This window comes from Habropoda laboriosa, unplaced genomic scaffold (genome assembly GCF_001263275.1).
Source record: "Habropoda laboriosa isolate 0110345459 unplaced genomic scaffold, ASM126327v1 scaffold147, whole genome shotgun sequence".
NCBI lineage: Eukaryota > Metazoa > Arthropoda > Insecta > Hymenoptera > Apidae > Habropoda > Habropoda laboriosa.
In genome coordinates, this window is record NW_017100256.1 from 1046851 (window position 1) to 1071592 (window position 24742).

At 30.8% G+C, this 24742-nt stretch overlaps 2 protein-coding genes across 2 annotated transcripts in view; one reads left to right on the forward strand and one right to left on the reverse strand.

Moving 5' to 3' along the window:
- The first annotated feature begins 4774 nt into the window (after positions 1-4774).
- Positions 4775-15693, forward strand: LOC108572594 (nuclear pore complex protein Nup153). The gene is given in 9 exon segments (XM_017934858.1): positions 4775-4999; positions 5968-6258; positions 6325-6631; positions 11053-11273; positions 11348-11730; positions 11812-14696; positions 14698-14933; positions 15030-15151; positions 15229-15693. Coding segments are annotated over 9 exon segments (4578 nt in total). The 5' UTR covers positions 4775-4924; the 3' UTR covers positions 15287-15693.
- Positions 15694-20549: 4856 nt separating this feature from the next.
- LOC108572591 (WW domain-containing adapter protein with coiled-coil) overlaps positions 20550-24742 on the reverse strand; it is a 7259-nt gene continuing 3066 nt past the window's right edge. Inside the window, 10 exon segments of the mRNA XM_017934854.1 lie at positions 20550-20628; positions 20730-20904; positions 20960-21118; positions 21204-21345; positions 22395-22621; positions 22696-22886; positions 22888-23020; positions 23453-23651; positions 24057-24137; positions 24518-24603. Coding sequence (XP_017790343.1) covers positions 20550-20628; positions 20730-20904; positions 20960-21118; positions 21204-21345; positions 22395-22621; positions 22696-22886; positions 22888-23020; positions 23453-23651; positions 24057-24137; positions 24518-24603 — 1472 coding nt within the window.

The window sequence follows — 24742 nt, forward strand, 5'->3', positions numbered from 1 at the left end:
AAATCGTGTCGTTATTGAGACAAGTTCATCAAGATTTTCCTCGTGCCAATTTATATGCGCATAGCTTTCGCTCTTCTTAAGTGATAGATCAGATACACGGGATTTCTATCGGAGCGTGAAAATTACATCTGGTCTAAAGGTGCGATAAGTCCGAGAAAATGAAGCCGAAGTAAGTAGATCAACCGACGAAGGTCTCACCCGCCATTTATTTTCTTATTTGTAGCAGAAAGCCACGCGAAATTTGTTAACCGTGTGACTCATGTGAAAACGTTCATGCAAAATATTTAATTTCCTGACATCATTGCATCCGGTATAAGCTGACTAGAAGAAAAATATTTTGTCACCTTCCTTTCAAGTTTCACTTTTGTACACACATTTCATTTCCTGAATGGGTCATTGTTCATTTTCACTATAGTTGTATAATAATATGATTGCTAAATATGTTTATAATTACCAACAAACAATTATGATTTATGTTACTGTTCACTAATTATTAATTATTAATCGTTATCATAATTTAATGATTAATAATTCATCGTTATTGGTAAATTAACTTGATTTACTAATAATTAAATTACCATAATGATTAATAATTACTGGTAAATTGTAACTGTAATTATAATTCAGTCATACCTGCTTATTGTAAATGTCCGCGTACACGTAGAGTAGTAATTAACCCTTTCGTGACCAGTGGGACGCACATGTCCCACTTGAGTACTCGATCAAAGATTTATCGCGATTTACTATCCATTGCAGATTCAACGATCGGTAGATAAATAATAAATTTTTTCAAAAAATTATTCGGTCACGAAAGGGTTAAAATAGGTTAAAGCTTTCGATAATGTTTAAATTTATGCGAATATAATAACATAAGAGAAAGATCTTTATAAATATAAAAGTTTTCGAAAAATAGCAGAAATTTTGCGAGAAATAACATTATTGTTAAAATGTGAAAATTAATCCCCAAGTTGAATTGTAAATGATCATCTATTTACGTGCTTTCTTAGGAAGAATCAAATTAAACTGAATGGAATGATCCTTACGTTCTTTAACACGGTACAGGTACTGAAAAAAAAAAAATACTAAATTTGGTATTCGATTCTTTAAATTGGAAATTGTAATGGATAAATATCTTCTAAAATATTAATGATATATAACTTACATAAAGGTAGCATCGGTTTCTTTCCATGTCATGTTCCACAATGTTCAAGTATTAGAAACACGACCAATTCCGCGTATTATCCACGGAAGTCCGAAGCCAGTTGCACTAACGGTCCTCCACCTGTTATTTCTATAGTAAGTACAGTCTGTTTCAGTGTTTTGTAACGAATATTCGATAAAGATTTTATACAAAAAAATATTAACGGCTTACTATAATATATAGGTACATGTGTACTTGCTACATATGTATGTAAATATTATAGTAAGTATGTGTACTATCTATATATGTACATGCATACTACATAAATATAAAAAAATCATAAAATAAGATTATTTCATCGAATTTTATTTGAGTTTATATTTAAAAATTTTAATGCAGTACTTCATCTGTGATTATGCATTATTATTAATAAGTAAGTCATTTTTTTGAAAAGTTATAAACATTTGAAAATATATGTATGTACTTCATATATAAAATTGATAAAAGTGTGTATATTAAAATTTGTACGAATTAATGCGTATCAGAGTAGAACCTAAATCTTTGAATAAAAGTTCTAAATGTTAGTTTATTTAAAATTACGTAGTCAAAATGTAAGACCACTACTCAAATATGTAGCAACATACATGTATTTGTGCTTATATGACTTTCACAATATGTAACAACAAAAAAATAAAACTTTTATAAAGGAAATTGTACTTGAAAATATTGAATAGATTTGAAATATTAATGTGTATTCATAATATTGTCATTTATCAGTTTAGAGTTCCTATCTGAAATTTGATTTCAACAATTTTCAGTATTCTTGAAAGTACTGAAACTAACAATAAATTGATGAACAAAGAAACAAATTAATCTTTTAAAAAAAAGGAAATTGTCTCGATTTTTTGTTTTAGGCGAGTTCAATGAGTGCTGGACTGCACGCCTAGAGGTCGTGGTAAATACCTCTACAGTTTATAATAATCGAATTATTTTACACGGAAAGAAATATTTTCTACATTTTTAGATGTTCAATAAAATATTCGAAAAGTTTCAAAAAGATCTATTTAATTGTTTCTTAAGAAAAAATTCACAAATATCAGCTTATTTTTAGCGAGTTATACGAGTCTCTCTCCTTAACCGAATCCATATTAATAACCAATATTCGCACAAGAGATATTCTAACTTTATTACACATATCATAGTCCATAATAATATGCACCTAAGCATAAATAATTACCGAAAATAATAGGACATAATTCTTAACGCCTCCCCTATAAAATTATTAGTCTCGATATCGGCGCTCGAAATCATGCAGTTAGTGACGTTAACACAATAACCACGAGATTGCCGATAGATAGAGTAGTTTCACCGTATTAAATTAACCAATTGCGGGTCAAATTGATCGAAACGAGATAATGTTCCAAAGAATGTAGCGCGACGTGAAAGCTCCTTCCATGAATCGAGGAGGAAAAAAATATCGCCAGCTCTTTTAATATTGGAACCCAGAGAACCGTCTGTTTCTTTTGTTTTCTGCAATTGTTTGACACTGGCTCCGCCTAGGAACATCATTCGGAAACATTTCTCTGAATGGTCCAATGAATCACGCCTTTTGAATTCCCTCATGACGTGAACTCGATAAAAAGAGAAGTGATCGTGTCACGTTTTACTCTTAATATGTATGTACTATATGTATATGTATATACTTCGAAATTGCTCTCCTCACTTCTCTGCCTGAGGTCACTTTGTGAAACGTGTTTTACACGCATTATTCTTTTGTATACGTTAAATATTTAAATATACGTTAAATATTTACATACTATTCTTAAAGAGAAAAATTTCATACAGTAGATATTATCATAAAATACACAAGCATATTTTGCAATATATCGTCTTTTCTAGTCTGTATTTCGTAGAGAATTATTTCTTATTCGTTGTTATAGGAATCTAAAAATATTCTTTTAAATATGATTGTTAAACATTTGGTAAACAATATTAATTGACATACAATAAATCGTCACACATTTAAATGTATAATAGTAGAGAAAGGTTGAGTATGAGAAGTCAAAAACAGAGTAAAGATATATGTATGTACATATATACACACATGCATGCAAGGGTATAATTAAATATATCATGGATAATTATCTCACGGGATTTATCGTGGGAATCACAAATATAATAACAGAGATACTATCGATGATGTTGGCCAAAACAATTCCGAGACACGATGAGATAAATAAAAAAAGAGGTTAATTGTTAGCTGTCGATCGATGAATCTTATAAAATAATGCATGCACGTTGTAAATAAAAAATAACTCATAAAATAAATTATAAAGTATATTAAAATAATCGAAATTCCCTTTAGATATAGTTATTTTTATTTATCATTAAAAGTTTGTCAAATATGGAGTATTATTACGAATAATGAAGCATTCAATAATTGATTATTGATATTAGTATTAATAGTTTTAAAATTTGAATAACTAGTAAACTTATTTGTAAACATTAATTTTAAAATCATAATGAAATTTTATGAATTTTAAGTAAAAATATATGTGCTAATAAAGAATAATTCAATTTGTTACAAAAATCACCAAAGAAATTAAATTTGAATATGTACTATGAATTATTTGAGTTTGTAATTCTATCATGATGTAATATTACTGTATACACATATAGATGTTTAAACTTATTCAACAAAAAACTAACCAATTTCCGTAACTTTTATAACAAAAATTATATCCTAAATAAAATGGGTAAACTAGAAAGTAAGTATCCTTATTATCGGTTGTACATCATACTATGTTTCTTATTATCCGTCGATAAATCGAAATAAAATAAGAATTGTTTAAGATTAAAAATATGTACCTTTATTTTAATTTCAATGTTCAATTTCTTCGATCTATTTAATAATACATGTATGTATATGTAAATACATAGCACCACTTTAATATGAATTCATCTTCATTTTTTTACTAACCACTATATAGTATTCGAAATAAGATACATATGTATTTACAATTATAACTAGAAGTTAAACTAACAAAGTAAAATAATAAACAACGTAATGTTACAGTGTGCAGAAAACATAATTATAAATTGAAGAAAGAATATGAAAAATGATATGCAGAACTTTGTAGAACTTATGACCGGAAGTAGAGGGCTCTGTAGTAAAGTAGAGGGGAACAGTTTCTTGGAATATAACGGAAACGATTATTTGAATTCAATGATCGTTTAACTGACTTTTTAAAATTCTTTTACGATATTATTATAAGTTGAACTATCTTAAAATTTATTCTTAATAAATAAACAATATATAAAATGTAAAGTCATACTTCTAGATCACTTTCATAGTATTAAATTAAATACATTAACTTATTCGAATGTTATGTTCAATTTAACAAACTTATGTGAGAAGAAAATCAATCGAACAAATACAGGTTATGTAAGGAGTCGATAATATATCAACAGATCATATAGCGGTAGCGCTATCTATAAACGAGATACAGAGTCTGTGCACGTTCTTTTTTTGAAAGCGATCGTAAGAACAGATAGCGGTACGCCGATTTTAAGGCAGCGAGCGCATACGGTGTCACGTGGGCAAGCGCGACGAGCGCATATTCGAGAGAAACCTGGCGCCCTGGTGGCGGTCTTTGGGGCGGCCATATTTTCTCTCGTGGGTTTCAGTCACGAAGGTGGTGGTTTACTGACAATTTCTGGGATGCGCCGTTCGAAGACGTTCTCGCGCGTTTTATACTCGTAAATAAGTGATAGGTGCCAATCATGGCTAAAGGGAGTAACAATTTGAGTGGAAGGCGGTCATCGTCGCGTAATACGAAGCCCTACGACGCAAACAATGTGAGTAGTATCTCCTTGGCACGAAACCCCCGCGACAGAAAGGAACCTGTTCCGTACCCAACGGTTCTTCGCGCCTTATCGCCTAAATTAGATTCTCCAACGAATTTCCACTGTGTACCTGTTCCCTTTCGGACTACTCTTTGCGCGATTGCCCTTTTCCTAAGATGCAGTCTCATCGGACCTAGACGATGTCACGGTTATGTGAGTCCACTCGATAACCTCAATCTTTCCCATACTACTTCAATCACGAGATACCTATCGAGACACCTATAACATGTAACCTTGAAACGTAATTCCTTACGAGGAAAATCTTTGAGAATCTATCACTCGATAAGTTTACGATTTCCGTAAACTTACCAGTTTGTCAGTTCTCAGAAATTTTAAATGTTATCGATGTACATTCACATTTAGTCTATGCGTGAAGAAGATACGCGTGACGTTGAAAATTCCGTTTTGCGCAAATTCACGCAATATCTTGCAATTTTTTTTTAAATAATTTTTTTGATGGTAATAATCATTTTACTTGATTAAGCTAAATTAATTAATAATTTAATTAATTTATTATTCGTTCGAATGTTTTAACCTCAATTCGAAGAGTGCCTTTTTTTTATGTACTATATTGTTACTGTATTTACGCACTTACACATATTTCTTTGGCATAATATTTATAGCTAAACCTTATATGTTCATAGTTAATTTTTTATCATTAATATTGTTATTAAGGATTGAAATTATCTTTGAATACATACTGAATTAAAACTACAATATAAACAATAGCATGTCTAATACACATAAATAATTTAATTTTGTAAATAATAAAGTGTTCATATAACCTATCTATTCTTTCCACTTCATGATCAATTTTTTCATTAAAAAGTTTTTATTCAATTTAATATACACAATTAATGTTGTATATAGGAATGTTATAATCATATGATATGCCTACAATTGTTTCGTCTTTATTTTAGTCATTTGTAAAAAAAGTGGCGACAAAAGTAACAGATCTTATACCACAAAGATCATGGATCAGTAAGTGGTTTAATTCATCTCAGAATGAAGGAGATATGTTAGATGATAATGAAAACCCTGAAGAGGTTGAGTCGGAAGAAGATATTCAAAAACCTCCACCCTTAAAGCGACCATGTATTCGTATGGATGTTACTCATCCACCTGGTACATTTTTAATAAAACCAAGAACTAAACCAACAATTAACAGAGCCAGTTCATCTAAACAACAATATTCATTTCATAATGAAATGGTAAATATAACGTACAAAAATAGTATCAGTTTGAAAACACTTTTTTCATTTATTAATTTATTGTAGTCCGACGATTTTTCTAAACCTGCAATGGCTGGACCAAGCGGGATAAGCCATTTAGTATCTTCTACACCTGTAATACAATCGGATATTAGAAATACAGCATCTCAGAGGTCTGAGTTAAATTCATTAGTTGCTACTACAAACAATGGAACTACAAATGGTACGGATGATAATTCTGAATCCAGTGAGAGCACAAGTGGTTGTAGCTCTCTTATTCCACAAATAAATAGACAAGAGGCTCCATCAAATGTCTCTTACAACTCCTCATTTTCCAATAGAAAAAGATTTAATGATGACAAATTAAGTTTCAGTAAGTACAATTACTCTTTTTTTTTGGAACAGTATTATCATCTTTTATATTTACAAGGAGAGTGCATGTCCTTGGGGAAACTGATTCGGCTTAGCATTTATATAACAATAATACTTCTTATAGGGTATTCTTGTGGCATAGTAATAGACTGAACCATTCAAGTATTTTTAAAACATTGAGTCTTACATTTTAAATAATTATAACATATATAAATCTGCATAACACTTTGTTGAAGCTACTAGCAATACAATGATTACATAATTTGTATATATATATGAGTGATTAGGGTTCAATTTACCATTACTGCTATTTCTTTTTTTATTTTCTTTCTTATATGCTGTTAAATTATGTACATTTATAAAAAAATTAAATGACATTAAACACTTACTACATATTAATCCCACACATTAGTAGAACACATAGTTGGATGATATTTATTATAAAGATCTGAAGAGCAACAAGCTTTTTTACAATACATATACTAAATAAAGGGTGTATTTCTGTAGTATGAATATTTTGTTGTCATTAGTTCTAATACAGAACATATTGATTTATATTCACAATATATTCATTAATGTATAATCAATGTTTCTATATTTCAATGAAAACAAAATGTTCATATTGTAATAGTATGCATTTTATTGAGCATACATGTTGCAAGGAGGCTTGCTACTTTTCATATTTTTATAGTAAGTACCATCCAAATATGTTTACAGATACATGAGAAATAAAATAAAAAAGGAAATAGCAGTAATGCAAATCAAATCCTGATCCCTCATGTAGAAATCCTTTACCTATCCACTACACCACTGACAGTTTGGACAAAATCTTAATTAGATCTGCATATATAGTAATTATTTAAACTTCAAAACAGTTTCCACAAGCATGTGCACTCCCCTTGTTAAATAATAGTGTATATGTTTTTCTTATATTCGACATGTATACTACCGCTGAAAAGTATCCGGACACTTACGAAATACATAATAGCAATGCATAAATGTTGCTTAAACATCTAAAATTAATCTTTATTACTTTCTTATAGGATAAGTGACGTTCTAAATTAAAAATTACTTATTTGAAAACTTATCAATAGTATAATAAAATTAAATACGAATTTCGTCCAATTCATCCCATAGTTTTTCAATTGAGTTGAGGTCTAGGGACTGTGGAGGCCATTTCATAATTTTTAATATATTTTGATTTGCTTCTAAATATTGTGCTTAGGATCATTGTCTTGCATAAAAACAAAATTTTTTCCTATTAATCTGCTATCTGAAGGCACAGCGTGTTCTCGCAAAATGTTTAAATATTGTTCTTTGCGTAGGATACCGTCTTTTTTTTTTTTTTTTTTTTTTAAATCACCCACCATGTTTTCACCAAAGCAGCCTCACACAATAACAGAACTACTCCTATGTTTCAGTGTGGACACTACACAATTACTTATTAATTTTTTGTTCGACATTCTGCGGACAAACTGACGTCTTTTGCTTCCAAAAATGTCAAATTTGTCTTCGCCTATCCATAACACCTTTTCCCAGTCTGAGATAGTCCAATGTTTATGTTCTTTTGCCCAAGTTGCCCATTAAGTCTTGTTTTTTTTATTTATAGCTTTTAAAATAGGCTTTTTCACAGCTACACATCCGCGGAGACCAACTTTAAAAAGGTGTCGTTTAACCGTAGCCACGCTAATAGGATCTTCCCTAGTTCGATTAATTTCAGCGGTGATTTCCGGTACAGTAAGACGCTATTACGCTTGCTAATGGTTTCAATGTAACAGTCTTCAGATTTGGAAGTTTTTACTGGTCGTCCTTTTCTTTTCTTTTCTTTTCTTTTCTTTTCTTTTGATGAGCAACTTTCAGTTCCTGCATACTTCTTGATAGTATCATGTACTATCGACTTCGGAATTTTCTTCCTTAAAGCAATTTCTCGAATTGAATATCCTTTTTCCGCAAGAGTAAGGTTACTAGCACGTTTTTCTAACGATAATTCTCGTTTCGAATTCATAACTGAACATAGGAAGAGCTACAGACAAATTAAAGCAAAGCGAGTGACTGCATAGCGTTATCTCCATTCTTATCTCTATCGAAAGAGCATAAACACATCATTGACAGTTTATAAACACTTAATAGATATCGGAAAACTCTCTAAAATCGATCTCTACCATAGAAATTAAATAAACTAAAACTTGAGACCTTCTTAAGCAACGAAATCGTTCCATTAGGTTTCGTATTTATGAAACAGGAATTATATTATTGCATTTTCGTTACATAATTTGTACATAAAAATAAATTTTAGTGTGCTACGTTACTTTAGTATACATAATAATAACAATTACAAAAGATAAAATGATTGTAAACACCTTTGTACTAACTTAAGCTACATTTTGTAGAGAATAAGAAAGTGCCGGATACTTTTGAGCGGTAGTGTATATATGTTACAGTCAGATCTCAAAATCCATTAATATCTAATCTTTCTAGTCAATACTAATTGTAATAAATCTATTTTGTCAATACTAGATTTGGCCAATTAAGTCTAAAATTAATTATATGCTATTAGTTAAAACTAGTTGAAAAAAAGATGGTATTTCAAACTGATGTCTGCAAAAAGAAGGGAAGCCTTTATAATTCAAAATGAGTTATAAGAGATCTCAAATAATTTGGTTACTTCTAGAATTACCTAGTTAATATTAGTATTAATGAAGAACCATTGAAAATACTTGTTTTAACTATAATGCGTTCAATATTAGAATAACCTCACTTCACGCATGGGACGGACTTGAGGCAGTGCTAGAACGTCCGAACCCCCCACTTAACCACTTACGTTTTTCTCCGTCTACTGTTCCAGGCATGACGCTTTCATATACACGATGATATAATTAATTATCTATTTACTTTTGTATTGTTCTCTTTTTAGTCTTATTGCTGCTATAGTTAAAAGAATGTTTCTTACGACCACGTAAAGGATTTGAAGATTTATTCTGATTTTCTTCCATACCCGTTTTGTAATTCTTCAAATTTTATTTCTTTTTCTAATCATACGACACTATGCGTTAAAAATCGTTCTTTTGTCGGATTGCTTTCCGCCCACCTTTCAATAAGTTTGTAGCTGCAATGCATAATTTTATCTCTGAAAATCTTGAATATTTTTTCTGGAACGTTTTCTGTATTAAAGTAGTTGAGGACAAACAAATAAGCTGAGACTTTTAACTCAAAAATCAAACTTTCTTATTTTTGATTTGTAACGAATGAAATTTTTACCAACATATTTGTCAGATTTTTCTGTTTAAAATGATAGCAAATACGATATAATTTGGAGCATATTTGTTTACTTAATAAATGATAATAAGTAATAAGTAAATATAATCCAAATTATATCGTGTTTGTTGTCATTTTAATCAGAAAGATCTCATAAATACGTTACTACCAGTTTAATTAAAAAAAGGTAAAAAATAAAAAAGTTTCACCTTTGAATTAGTGCGAACAGTGGCGAACATATAAATAGGTACAAGTGCTTTCGAAAATTTTAATGAAACTATTTTTAATACAGAAAAACTATTCGTTGAAGAGATATTTTCAATTTCAATATTTTACACTAAATATGAAAATTTCTTAACATTTAATCAGTATTTACCAACTAACTGCTCAAACATTTTGTGTCAGAAACCTATACCAAGTTTATGAATGGATACAGAGTTATTTACTTTAGCAATTAAGATGATTCTAATGAAAGTAGGTACTTTACAATATGTCTTTTGAGAATTTAAATGATTTTCTCTATGTTTATAGAATTTAAATCGTTCCCTAAATTCATATAACTAGCCACTATTTGTCTGTCATAAACCGCTGCGCTGACACCCGCACAGTAGGTATGCATACCTTTAGACCACCGGGTAGATATGTACTCTCCACTCTATGCACTGTTTACATTGTCGTCGGTTTTGGGTCTAGCCGAAATGGCGCTATAACCAATTGCATGTGTCACATCGGTAGGTAGTAGTGGGAACTGCGCAGAACGGACAAAACTCGGTCCCAGAGCGAGGTTATTCTAATATTGAACGCAGTATAGTTAGATCAGATATTGACGGATTTCGGAATCTGACTGAAATGTACACGCACACATATAATGTTTTTTATTTAACCCCTTAACCAATAACAACGTGTCAGACATTTTCGTCAAGATATGACAAAAATAATTCTATTAGTAAGAAAAATCAATTGCAATCTTAACTTTCATTTTAATTTGTAAAACTGAGGATTATTAACTGTAATTAATCTGTAACAGATTAACTTCTGTTACCTGATACAGTACTAAAACATTAAATGGCTAACACTTAGATGCATAGTGAGAAAAAAAAATCATAGGTTAAGGGGTTAAGATCACAGATTCGTATTTAATATACTTTAATCTATACTTTTTTTTAGCCAATCATATGCAGTCTCCGAGGTCTTTATTTTTAGATAATCATACCCGAGATTCCTTAAGTAGTCGCAGACCAAGTTTCAATGCATCAATCCTGACAAACACGCCGGATCGTGCATCTCCTTTGGCATCTCCTTTTTACACTGGAAATATTACTTTTGGTGGAGCAAATGCAGCTGGCCTTTATAAACGAGGTCGCAACTTATTTAACAGCTCAAACGAGGTATTTACCACTATTATTACTATTTTATTAATCTTTATCTTTTTTATGCTATACAAAACTATTTTTATTTCAAGATTCAACTTAAAATTCCTAAGAGAACAAGTGTTGAAGTAAAACCATCTAATACAGCAGGAGTTGATTCATCTGGTATGAGTCAAACTGCTAAAAAGATATTGGAAGCATTAGAACATTTTTCATCACCAATAACTGATGCTAAAAAGATTCCATTAAAAATGACAAACAATACATCAGTAAATAAAAAAAGGACAAGGGAAGAAACAACATCGTCTACAACTAAAGTTGGATTACGTCATTTAACTCGTGAATTAACTGTACCAACTGTACCCGACATATTAAAATTGAGACGACGTCAAAAATTACAAGATACAACAGCTGCAGCTAGGAAAATTATTTCGGCTCGAAGCGAACCTCCACCTCCACAAGAGTACCAAATTAGGTAAATATATAATTGTGTTATATAAAAAATTCATATTTATTATTATTTATAAAATAAATGTCTATAAACTTTGTTTTATAGAACACAAACTGATGATGATTTTAAGCATCAGGGAAAAGTTAAAACTAAAGCTAAAGGAACAAACCTTGATCAAGAACAAACAGTTGAACCAGTCAATTTACCAAACATACCTCTACCAATATCTTCTTTACCTAATTTCAACTTTATGCCACCTTTTAATTCAAAGGCAGCAGATAGCACTAGCACAGTCAAAGAAGAAAGCTTCACATTTGCAAGTCCTATAAAAGTGACGAATATTACAAAGAATTTAAAATCTATCAATAACTTCACATTTAGTAGTCCAATTAATGCTGATAAGCAGTCAACTGACAAGTCTAATGATTCAAGCTCACCTATAAAAAAAATTGGTGCTAAATCTAATACACCTTTTAATGACTATGTATTTCCTGTAACACAAAACTTCATTTGGTCTGGTTCATCTACAGCTCCTAGACCAAAGGAAAAAGGAAAGAGTAGTGGCAACACTGTTCCTTCCGCTTTTGCTGTACTTTTTGGTTCTAAACCTACTACAATTGAACTTGAAAAATCAAGTGAAACAAAAGCGCAATTACAATTACAAAAAGATGCAGTCAATGATAAAACAGATACAGTTGTTTCAGATATAAATAAAGATGATAATATTACAAAATTTTCAAATTCAAAATCCAATGTACAAGATACTTCAAATATGTGGGAGTGTTCTGAATGTTTGTTTAAAATCAACAATTCTGAAACACAGTGCTTTGCTTGCAAAACTGCCAAACCAAATCTTAAAAATAAGAAGACTCCTGAGTTGTCATTAGTATCAAGCAATGTCAGTGAATCAAAGACTACAGTGAATGATAATTTTGGATCACAGTTTAAGCTTTCAAGTAATCAGTGGGAATGTACATCGTGTCTTGTAAGAAACAAACAAACTGATACTAAGTGTCTTGTGTGTAGTGCACTTAAACCAAATACAAAGCAAGAAACTAACTTTAATGCAATAAACTCAGCAAATTCTGACCTCAACAGTGTCAAACCATTGGAAAAATCTTCAGAATGTTCCAATACATATTCTGTTAGTACATCTAAATCAAGTTCATTAAAGACCAATTCACAAAAGGATATGAATGTTACAGATAATACATCTGCGAAACAAATTACTAGTATGTCGGTCAGTACATCATTGAATAATGCAAATCCTATTAAAGATGAAACTATGGATAAATTTAAACTAAGTAAAGATACGTGGGAATGTCCTTGTTGTATGGTAAGAAATGTAGCTTCTGCTGATTCTTGTCCATGTTGCAATACAGCAAAACCTAGTGTTGGAATTACTACTAAAACTGCTCCACCATTACTTGCAAATGGATTTGGAGATAAATTTAAAAAACCAGAAGGTACATGGAACTGCGACACTTGTATGGTGCAAAATGAAGCAAAAATTATTGAGTGTGTAGCTTGTGGTGGTTTAAAGCCAGGATCAAAAAAATTGGATAATTCTACTTCTACAACTACTAGTTCCAATTTACAGTTTAGTTTTGGTATGCCTGCAAACACTGGTGGTTTTAAATTTGGTATTGACAAAGCTGGTCAAGAAAAGACTGATAATGCAGCACCTACAGGAGGGGGTTTTAAATTTGGTGAGAGTCAACAAAGTAGTCAAGTTGGTCAGTTTACATTTGGTATCCAAAAAGAAGAAAAGAAAACATTAAGTGAAACACTGAAACCTGAAAACAGTATCTCTCTAACCTCAGGAAGTGGTTTTGGATTTCAAATTAATGCAAATAATAGTGAAAAGACCGATGTAAAACAAGACTCAGAAAAAGTGGAGAAAAAGCCAACATCAACATTTTCATTTGGTATACCAAAAAGTGAAAGTGGAACAGTAGAAAGTGATAAGCAACCTATAAATGTAACATCTTCTGCAACACTTCCATCTACTTTTACATTTGGTGTGCCTAAGCCTAAAATTGTACAATCAGATGCAAAAGAGGAAAAACAAGATTCTTTGCTTGGGAGTACAGCAACAGAAATTTCAAAGCCAAGCATACAAACCACCGAATCTTCTGCTACTAATAATATTAATGTGTTACCTTCAGTAACTCAGAGCAGTTCTCAAGAAACTAAACCAACTAATACATATGCATTTGGTGTACTTAGTAACCCAGTTGCAATTGCTACCAGTACTTCTACAAATGTGGTATCAAGTCTTCCATCTTCTACTCAATCTTCCTTTATATTTCTGAAACCAAAATCAACTGCACAAACAGCACCTGTATCAGCCTTTAATCAAATATCAGCTCCCATTTCTAATTTATCTAATACCTTTAAATTTGAAGAAAAAACAGCAGAAGGATCATCAATGACCAAGACTTTTGATACATTATTACCAAATTCCTCTTCTAGAATTCCATTGTTCTCAAGTATTGTAGATGCTCCACCATTGTTCAGTAATAATGACACAAAAACTGCATCTACTTTTGGACAAACTACAACTGAAGAAAACAAACAACCTGTGTTTGGTGCCAGCACTAGTAAACCTTCCACTTTTGCTATGCCAGAGAATAAGGTACCGACATTTGGTGGTACTGAAAATAAACCTTCAATTTTTGGATCATCTGACGCAAAAATACCTGTATTTGGAAGTACAGATAATAAAACAACCTCTTTATTCAATTCAACTCCTCAAGCGCCAACACCATTTGGCGCACCATCGGCTACATCAACACCTTTTGGAACACCTGCCACTCCTGTTTTTGGTAATAATACTACTTCGACATTCACTACTGAGTCAACACCTAGTATATTTGGATCTACCTCAAAACCAATTGAAACTACTACACCTAGTTCAAATTTATTCACATTTGGCACTACTACTCAACCTGTAGCACAACCAGGAACTGGATTCAACTTTTCTGCAAATCACATTTAATAATCCTACGTCAACTAATACGTCGGGCTTCACATTCAATGCACCTAAACCGGAAACCCCAGCATTTGGTCAACCTACAGCAGCAAGTCCAATTTTTGGTACACCACAAACTGGTACACAAAATCAAGCGTCGTCGTCATTTTCATCTACTCCTTCAAATACAGGATTTAATTTCGGATCTGCAGCACCCGCTGTAGCATCAGGCGGTTTTAACTTCGGTGCAATTGTAAGTAATATAAAACATAATAAAAATTAAGTTATTGCAATTAAATAATGTTAACAATATTTAATTTTATTAAAATCTATTGGTATAATTTTTTAGGCACCTGCTTCTGCACCATCTACTGGATATAATTTTAATCCTCCAAGTACTACACCAACATTTGATCCTAATATTCGGCCATCGTTTAATTTCACTGGCGGTAATGCGCCTCAAAATTTCAGGTATGTATAAATTATAAATTAATTTATCATTTTAATTACAAAAATTGTTCACTACAAATTATCGTATTTTATTTCAGTGCGGCAGCTACTGTAACACCACGGAAAATCAAGAAAGCTGTTAGAAGAATACGGTAGAAGGCAAAGTAATATACAACCCTAGTTGTACATACACTCGGGTGCATTTTTTATATCTATTTTATGCAACCGCGTGTGTGAATATGTTTTTGAATATATGCTAAAGTTACAGTATGATACAGTGAAAATATCATATACCGACCGATCACATTAATGTGGTGGTATACCAAGCATTTTATGTAATATATTAATCTGCCAATGGGATATGCTTGCGTACAACCACTTGTGTTCTACAGGATCTGTAAATTATAAATTATTTAAATTATACAATAATAACAAATGATATTTCGATGTTGGCATGAAGCCACTTTTGCAAATGAGACAGATCATAATGCCATTGCATTACTAATACCTTGCCCAAACAAGACTATATATAAATATACTGACGTGACAAACTAATTTGCTGAAACGGAAGAATACCTCGGTAAAAAAGAACCTAACAAAGCACTAAATGTGCGCAATTTGTTGAGGATAACGAGTGGGATTATATCCCTCAGGTAAGTACAAGTCATTCACAACTCGTGACAATGTTTTTGTAATTGAAGAAAGAGATGCACTAAACAGTGCCGAAATACATTGATTCCAGAATATTTTTTTGTAGTGAAAGAAATGTTGCAATGAATTGCAATGACTTTATTCTTATATTTGTATGTAAAAACAATCATTCTTACCTGACTAATTATTTTTAATAAATTCAGTATACACGATTTTACATAGTCAGGTACGTGAACTCGAAAGAGCTTAAGGAAAGAGAAATATACAGTTGATAGACACGATTGTTTTATTCGTTTCTTCTATAAATTTTGACACGTTACGAGTATTGTGAATCGACTGAATATCAAAGTCCCACTGCGTATAGACATTAATTATATTTTAATTAGGATTTTGTGGGCAGTTCTACAGTCTTGTAGTACTAGTCCAAAAAGTGTATCATACAAAAAAAAAATGGCATTCGGATAGTACAAACTCACGATTACTGAACGATTGCATCGAGTAGTCGAAATTGTATATTTTTTTTATATATTGAATGAACTAATCCTATAAGAATATACTGAATGCCATTTTAATAGAATTAAATTATAGTAACGTTACATGTTTTACCATAGAATGAATGAAAAACGAATCAAGAAGTATGTTGAATGGAAATAAATTATTATGGGGCTTCTAAAGAGTTACTTTTTTTAATTTGTTACTAAATCAAATGTATTTTTATAGTGAGTTTCTAAAACTGTTATCAACTTTATATATTATCATTGCTTCTACTATGTACATCAATAAAACTGAACATGTTACAATAAAATTAGTAGAAATAGTATAAAAAGTTATAATTAATTGCCAGAAATTATAAACAGGAAAATAATTTTCAACTACAAATAACATTATTTATAGAATATATTTTTAGGTCGAATTATTTTCCTTCTAATATTCACTTTTTTTTTTATATAGCGTTTTACGTTCCAATGACATTGTTCGTGGAGTTACAGATTTTTATGATAAGTGCAATTTTACCGAGAGTAATATTAGTTTCTGTAAATGTAAGTATAATAAGATCGTTTCCGTGACACTGAAGAACCGTAAAACAGATATTCTTTTTAGAAGTCCCTAAATGCAGAAAGTAGTTAGTCGACGTGTTGATGATTAATAAATTAATATGAAATCATGCACGTCCTATTTAAGATTAGGATAGTTACGTCTATAATGTTGGCTTAAAATTGACAGTAGCCAAGAATAACTCGGCACAAGACCCACCTTCTGCCATAATAGATATGTAGGTAAAAACAACTCTGTTACATATTGTTACTCTATATGTTGTGTAATATTTACATTATAGATTTTAAGGCATTTTTAGTTTCTGCGTACATTATTAAGAAGCAAGGATAATAAATAACAAAGAAACCTTGATTTCATGTTGATAATTTATAAATTGCATACTCTGCAAATACCCTTCGTAGCTGTTGCCTATTATGCTATAACAGTATTGCTAAGTATGTAAAAAATGTATCAACAACGTAATTAATCAATTTTTTCTCTGTATAATTAAAATTACATCTACCGTTTACTCGTAGAACCAGATCTATAGCAATTCGATAATTGAAATCAACTAGTTAATACTTACAGTACCTCTTAATGTTATCCTTTGTATAAAAAAAAAAATCTTGTCTACGAAGGGTTCTTCCGCACGTAGTTATATTGTGTAACTTAAAAAATTATAGCTTTGTATAATAATTACCAGCTGAAACACTAACCAATGGTAAAGTGAGGCTGCGCTGAGATATGTCTACGCTGCTGTCTTACACTGTGAACATTCTCTGTCGAGGCTGTGTCGTCCATTTGTCTATCCCTAGACAAATTTCCAAATTAATGAATATATCAAATGCAGTCCGAAAGGGGCAGTACCTTTGTATTAAATCTCGTATATGGCCTTAAAAAGCATAACGAGCGCGTCATGTAGATGTATTAACGATTGTAAAGCAAATCATATTGGAATTGTTTTGTAGCAGTTTGTTCTCTCCATTGCAATGTGTTTGCATAAATATTTAAAGAGCACTACATTAAAATCGTTCAACAATAGATACGTAACATCTCATGACTCATAGAATATTTGTCTTTGCATTTATTATAAATTATTGTAAGAAACAGTAACTTGCTACTGTAAAATTGAGTGTTAATTCTTTGGCCGGCAGTTAATTACTTCATTTGAAAAATAAACAAACAATTAGTACAATCAATATAAATATTTTGCTTATAAAAATAACACTTATTAACAAATTAATAAGATATTTTGAAAAGACAGTGCACAAAAATCTTATGAGTTATGAGATGTAAAAGAATGAGTCAAATGTTCTGAGGCCTTATTATAATCTTAATCCATGAAAATTATGTATTGTACTGAATTTACACGAATATCTGTAATGATTATATTGAGAATGTATTAATCAATGATCTAACGTTCACAAATGAGAGAGTTTGTTATAAAATAAGTCCAATGACTGACTGTAATTAAATAAAATGTACATGGGAGAATGTTCACTGTATGCTTCAGGTGCTATGGGGATGTTATAACATTCTCATGACATGGTATAATGTTAGAAAATATTGTAAAGGAGTATCGGTGTTTCTCAACCGATAAACCATTTATAATTCGGAAATCTTTACTCGCACAAATGAAACACGAAAAGATACGCTTAAAATAATCCAATATTCTTTTACTCTGGAATGCAAACAAAAACAAAGTTATTAAATTGCGAATCTTTTATTCAAAGAAAGCATCAACACAAATATATTTAGTTTATTCGAAACTACGTAAATAGTAATGAAAACAAGACTACAATAAAAATATTAATGTATATTACATAGAATGGAAGTACCACCTATTTGCAGAATGAATGTATAAATGTAATTGACGAATGAAAAACTCGATAGCCTCATATTGTATAATTTATTGAATAAATGTGACGTTGCTTTGATGCGTAACATTTGAGATGACGAGGGCTATTGAGCTCGTGTTGAGAAACACCGTAAATAGGATACATTCACGTTAACATTATTACTATTATTATTCTTAACACTATCCTCCGCTGTACCCATAATAATTATATTATACAGTACTAGGATACATGAAAAATATCAAGTGAAAATAATGATTTTTAATTTGGCTTAACGATTTTATTTTGTAGCTAGTAAAATAACGACTTTAGGAGGGCATTTAGGTGATGCGAACCAAAGAGTTTTTAACTATGTACAATTATCATACAATGTAATTGTACTTTAAACTTTAATTTTCTGTTTAGTAATCAAATATGTGAGGACAAAAATGCACTCAGTACTTCGTAAAAACACTTCGGTTCGCATACAGAAAGTAATCTGAAAACAAATGTTAGAATTCAGTCGCAGTCTCGAATTCTTAAATCGAATGTATTTGTTTTATGATTACGTTTCACATTGCTTTTTATTTCTGTAATTATCAAGCTCACTCCTTAACAGTTCCTCAAAGAAAATATACAAAATAAGAAATCCATACTATAACTTACTGTAGTATTCGTGGTTTTGTCATCCTGAACAATATATGTACATCTGTTTTACGTGCTTTTAGTAAAAAAAATATTTTGTTTTAAGCATATAATATATTTCAGTCCAAAGTACAGAAAAAGCAAAGTAATCTTTTTCGTGTTTTGAACAAAATTAGAGTGGGCAAAGTATATATTTCTTTCGTATTTAAAAAAATATTACAAAAATAAGCGATTAAAAATTAAATATTGAAAGGTTTCGTTCCACATAAAATAGCTCCATTATTATTGATTAAAAATTTCAATTATTATGTCACATCGTCTACTATAAAGTCTACGCATTCAGTTTCCGCTTACAAGAGTTATATAATAATAAAACCTAATTAATTTTCTTATGTTGCACAGCTGTATGAGGAGTTATGCAGAAAATAAAACTTATCTATGATTAAGATACACTAAGTGTTTGACTTATTTATGAAATTTTGGCACGCTCTGTACAATCTGCATTAGTAATGCAGTGTTAAGATGCTTTTAAAAAACACTGAGAATAAGTAACATATATTAGATTATTGTAAATCTCTAAAATTATTTACAAGATTTATACAAGTTTTAATTTTGTCCACCAAAAATTTTTGTTACATACAAAGTGTCTGAATATTTTTTTTCTTTCTTTATAGTATTATATATTAGGGAAAATTTTTAAATGGAAGAAAAAGATTGCTATGATTATTACAAAGCAAAGCTATTTCCTTTCAAACATGTGGGAATTAGGTGAGACAATGGCGATAAAGAACTGAATTAAAACTTCTGGCACGAATTTTATTCCGAGATTTACAACAAAAATGTTTCAACTAGTTAAAATGCCGCTTAATCTTGGGATATGAAACATTGACACGTATAACATAGGTAATACAAGACGATGTGGACAATTCAATAGTTTGCAATGAACTGATAGAATAGATTCATTTTCTATTTACTTAGTGTGTTGTGTTTGTGTGTTTGGATAGGCCTCCTGTGCTTCTCAGAGAGGTGGGTTTCCTAATTAATTAATAAGACTCGTTAGCTGATAAACGGAATAGCCAATCCTCTCTGAGCAGCCCATATTCATTACTATTTTTATCACTTCTATCATGATATTATAATTTAGGTACAATCTTAATTATTCAATATTAATGAGAATATTAATAATTATGTTTTATTTTTTGCATGAATTAATTATAGATTGTAATTATAATTACTTTATAAAGTTTCTTACACTAAGAATCATCAGACATGAAGGAATTTTGGGATTTTAGCTCCTCCAGTGTTTGAATTTGTTGACGGAGAAATAATATCCTAGAATATTAAAACACAAGATCAATCAGTTTAATGCTGTGATTAGAATATGCCAAACTGATTATTTTACAGATATCATGTTAACATAACATAATATGTACCTTTGTTCCTGTAGCGTTGCCTGAATTTCTGTCAACCTCACTATCGATCGTGCCGTCTTTAACTCTGCCGACACTCTTGTACACTGCAAGCTTCCCATTGTGTGTGCTTCTTCACTAAGTTTCTGTGCCTGTAAACAACAATTATTCAAATATCATTCACCGTACCATTTATACACTTATCAGAATGTATAATTTACAATTTTGAAAATTGCCATGTACAATATACATACCTGTTTCTCAAGAATTTAAAGAAGGTGTTAAAGGAGGCTGTACTCTAGACAATGCTTGTAAACCTGTATTACTTAAATTTCCAAGGGAACCTAATGTGCTAAGATTTTGCAATGAGCTCAAACCTTGTACTCCAGAATTCGTCCCCCCAGGACTTGTCACTATGAAAGTGAAAACATGTGTGCTTATTAAAATTTATTAATTACTATAATTTCACCAAGTACAAATGGTTCATTATTAACATACATTTTCGTGCATCGATGCAATCCTGGGTTTCCGAATGTGTGGGAGTTGGTGGTCCCTCACTTGTAACGTTGCCGCTTGTATCAACTTTAAGCGGGACCATTATGTCATTTCCACTATTATTTCGATCCCCACTAGCCGACTGCTACAGACAAATATAATCGAATAATTTTAATAATGATTGTCTACTAGAAATAAAATCAATTATTACAAAGATTACAAAAGTTCTTTAATAAAATAAATTAACATTATTCTTATAAGAGTTTATCTCATTATTTATTAGGATTAGTAATATAAAGAGTATCAAAAAGATTGAGCAAAATTTTGAATATGAGTTCTGTGTGTAAAAATAAGAAAAAAAAAATTCACGTAAATATGTCCTAAAACGCTTTTCTTTACCGAAATACAATTTGGTTCAGCTTTAGCATATTTTAATCATCGATGCTATTGTGTAGAGAACTTTCATTGAAAGTAAAGAAACATTTAGCCGTCGTATCATGGAGATCTATGAAAGTGTTTGTACTAATTCTGGTATTTTCGAATGAGTTTAAAAACGTATGACAGGACAGGTCCAAGGATGCATTGAACCCCGTAAAAAACATTTTAAACACCTGCTTTGAATTCATCTTGTCAACATGGTCATTTGTTTATATTAACTCTTTTTTTATTTTGTCACATAGAACTCATATTAAAAGTTTTGCCCAACCGTTTTGCTGAGCAAGAAGTTAATTTAAACATTTTGAAATTTATAAAATATTAGCTTTATGTTCAGATTAATTGACAATGATGTTTGATTTAAAAAAAATTTCAATATTGTAATGCTAAAAGTTACATAAAGCAAAAAGTGTTTGATCACTCAGTAAATTTATACCGTTTTTGAAGAAATATTAAAATATTCATATATAAAATGAAATAATTTAACATCAACATCAATATTATACTAAAATAATGTACTATAAAATATTTTCAAAATATTTTTATACAATAAATATTAGCAAACTTTTTAGTCAAGAAAAGTTATATTAAAGATTTAATAAAAAAGATAAATTGAAAATGCAAATAAATAGTACACAATCCTAAAATATTTTAAATGAAAAATAATATTACATTATATTAAAGGTAAATATACGTTAATTTTAAAACCTTTAACATAGTTATAAAAATATCAATCTTAAGTTTATATTTATAACTTACTTGTCTAGACAACAGGATGGCGGCTGTTTGTAGAGTTTGCAGTGCCTTCTGTGGTGTAATGTCAGGTTGTTCCTTATTGCCTGTGATTTGAGATAAAAGTCTCGGAAGATTTGCTAGCGAAACCGGCGGTCCTGGAGCATTACTATTTCCTTGTTGTTGCGTTGGTGAATTAAGTTTACCAGGTGTTTGTGGTGTAGATGGTGGATGTGATGTTAACCGAGGTAATGCTGCAATCAATTATCAAAATCCATTGGTACCTTTTGCTGATTCGTCATTGTTACACTACTTAAACAAAACATACCAGTGGCCAACAAAACAGGGCCTTGCGGCAGTGGATCATGGGTACAAGATGTTAGAGGTTCAGAGGTTGGTGTAGAATCACCTGGTGAAATATCCATATCCTGAGCTTGGCGCTCGACTCCTGTTTCTTCTCTACATGGTTCCCGATCCCTTTCACGTTCTCGTTCTCTTTCCCGTTCTTTCTCTCTTTCCATCTTCTCTACTACTACCACCACCACTTCCGCTGCATGAACTCCAATATTCTCGTTTGTCGGACTGACGCGATGATTTACCATCTCGCACACTGCTACTGCTATTTGACCGCGAGTTGGAATGTTTATCGTGACCTGCAGGCAAATAAAATCAAAGACCAAAATCTCCTATGCTGAATGATGCTTCTAATTTTGGATATGATAAATAATAAAAGTAAGAAAATTTGAGAATACAGTTTGCACTTAATCTTTTGCAGTCCACGTCGTATTTTTCATGTATTATGTTAAATAAGACTATATCGATTCAAAATAAACATTCATCATTAAATGTGCAATAAATATTAAGCAGTAAACAATATATATCGTATGTACAACAAAATTTTACAATTTACCAAGGAGTGTCCAGCCTAGAACTGCAAAAAATGAAATTGATAGTAGGTAAGGAAAAGATAATTATGGTTATTGAAATATAAAAAATTGTATTTTTGCAAATAACATTAGTAATAAATAAGAGAATATTCTTAAGATAACAAAATTTATTTAGTGATATAATATTGCTAGACGTACTTGACCTAGAAGAATAATCATTGGACTGACGCTGTCGATTTTCTGTTCGACTAATCCATTCTCGTGGTTTTTCCCACTGAGAAACTTCTGTTTTACAGTTGTAATAATACTTCTTGCCCGAAGAACTCATGTGTTCTGACCAATCACCGAACCTGGCCGAACGTTCCATTGCACCTCCTCGCTCATCACCACGTTTGTCCTAAACAGACTGTTCTAAAATTTCCGGAAACAATTGAATCGATGGAAAATATTTATACGAATTCCAGAACTTGTTCGAAAAGTTGAAATTACATTTGTCCACGTTGATGACCCTGTGTACCTATCCGACTCTCGATTCTTAACAATTTTTAAAATTTTAAAAACACGTTACACATCGCATAATATCGAAATCATGTTTTGAGAGTATTATTCGAAATACTAATTGTTGATTAATCTATTTGAAAATTTCAACAATTCTTTTCTAAATTTATACATTGAATTATACATCACATCAAAATATTTATGACACTCCAGTGATCAAATCGATTTTTCTAATAATATTCATAATAATATAATCGAATATTTTTTATAATTGAATACATTTGAAGTACATTTTAATACTAACCTGACAGGAATTGTGTGATGGTTTCCTCTGAGATGAAGACTCTCTTGATGAATTTGATGATATTTTTATAGGATGTAAAATCTGCAAAAATAAATAAAACACATTCAAATATCATATATGGAGTATGATTTTTACTCACAATATTTAAATTTCAGAAGCAGATGATTTGCACAAGATAAGCCTTCCACAAATTTCAGGGCTGTGACCATGTACAAATTGTTCCACAGTCCAAATATGCAAATATGTAAAAAACATACTTAAACTAACATTAGAAAGAACTTAATACATTTATAGTACATAATTTTATATGGGCAAAATTTAAATAATCTGTATTTTATTTTCATATCATAATAAAGCATTCAATAAAAAGGTTAATGCAATGATTAAATGTATATTTAAAAAATAATACTTATTGCCACTCAACTTTAAGTTAATTGAATAAATGATAATAATATTCTTACCTCTCCACTACTCCTATCGTGGTTGGTCCTGTGTTCTGAATCTCTGCTCTCACGGCTTCTCTTGTCTTTTGGGGATCGTGCACAATCTACACATATGCAAGCAAGCATGTTACAGCTGAAAATGTTAAGACACAACCCTGTTTTTATACTGAAGAATGAAGGATTAAAAACTTTAGTTCTCAAACAAAATTATACAGCCTATTTTGCTATAACAGAGCCTTCTAT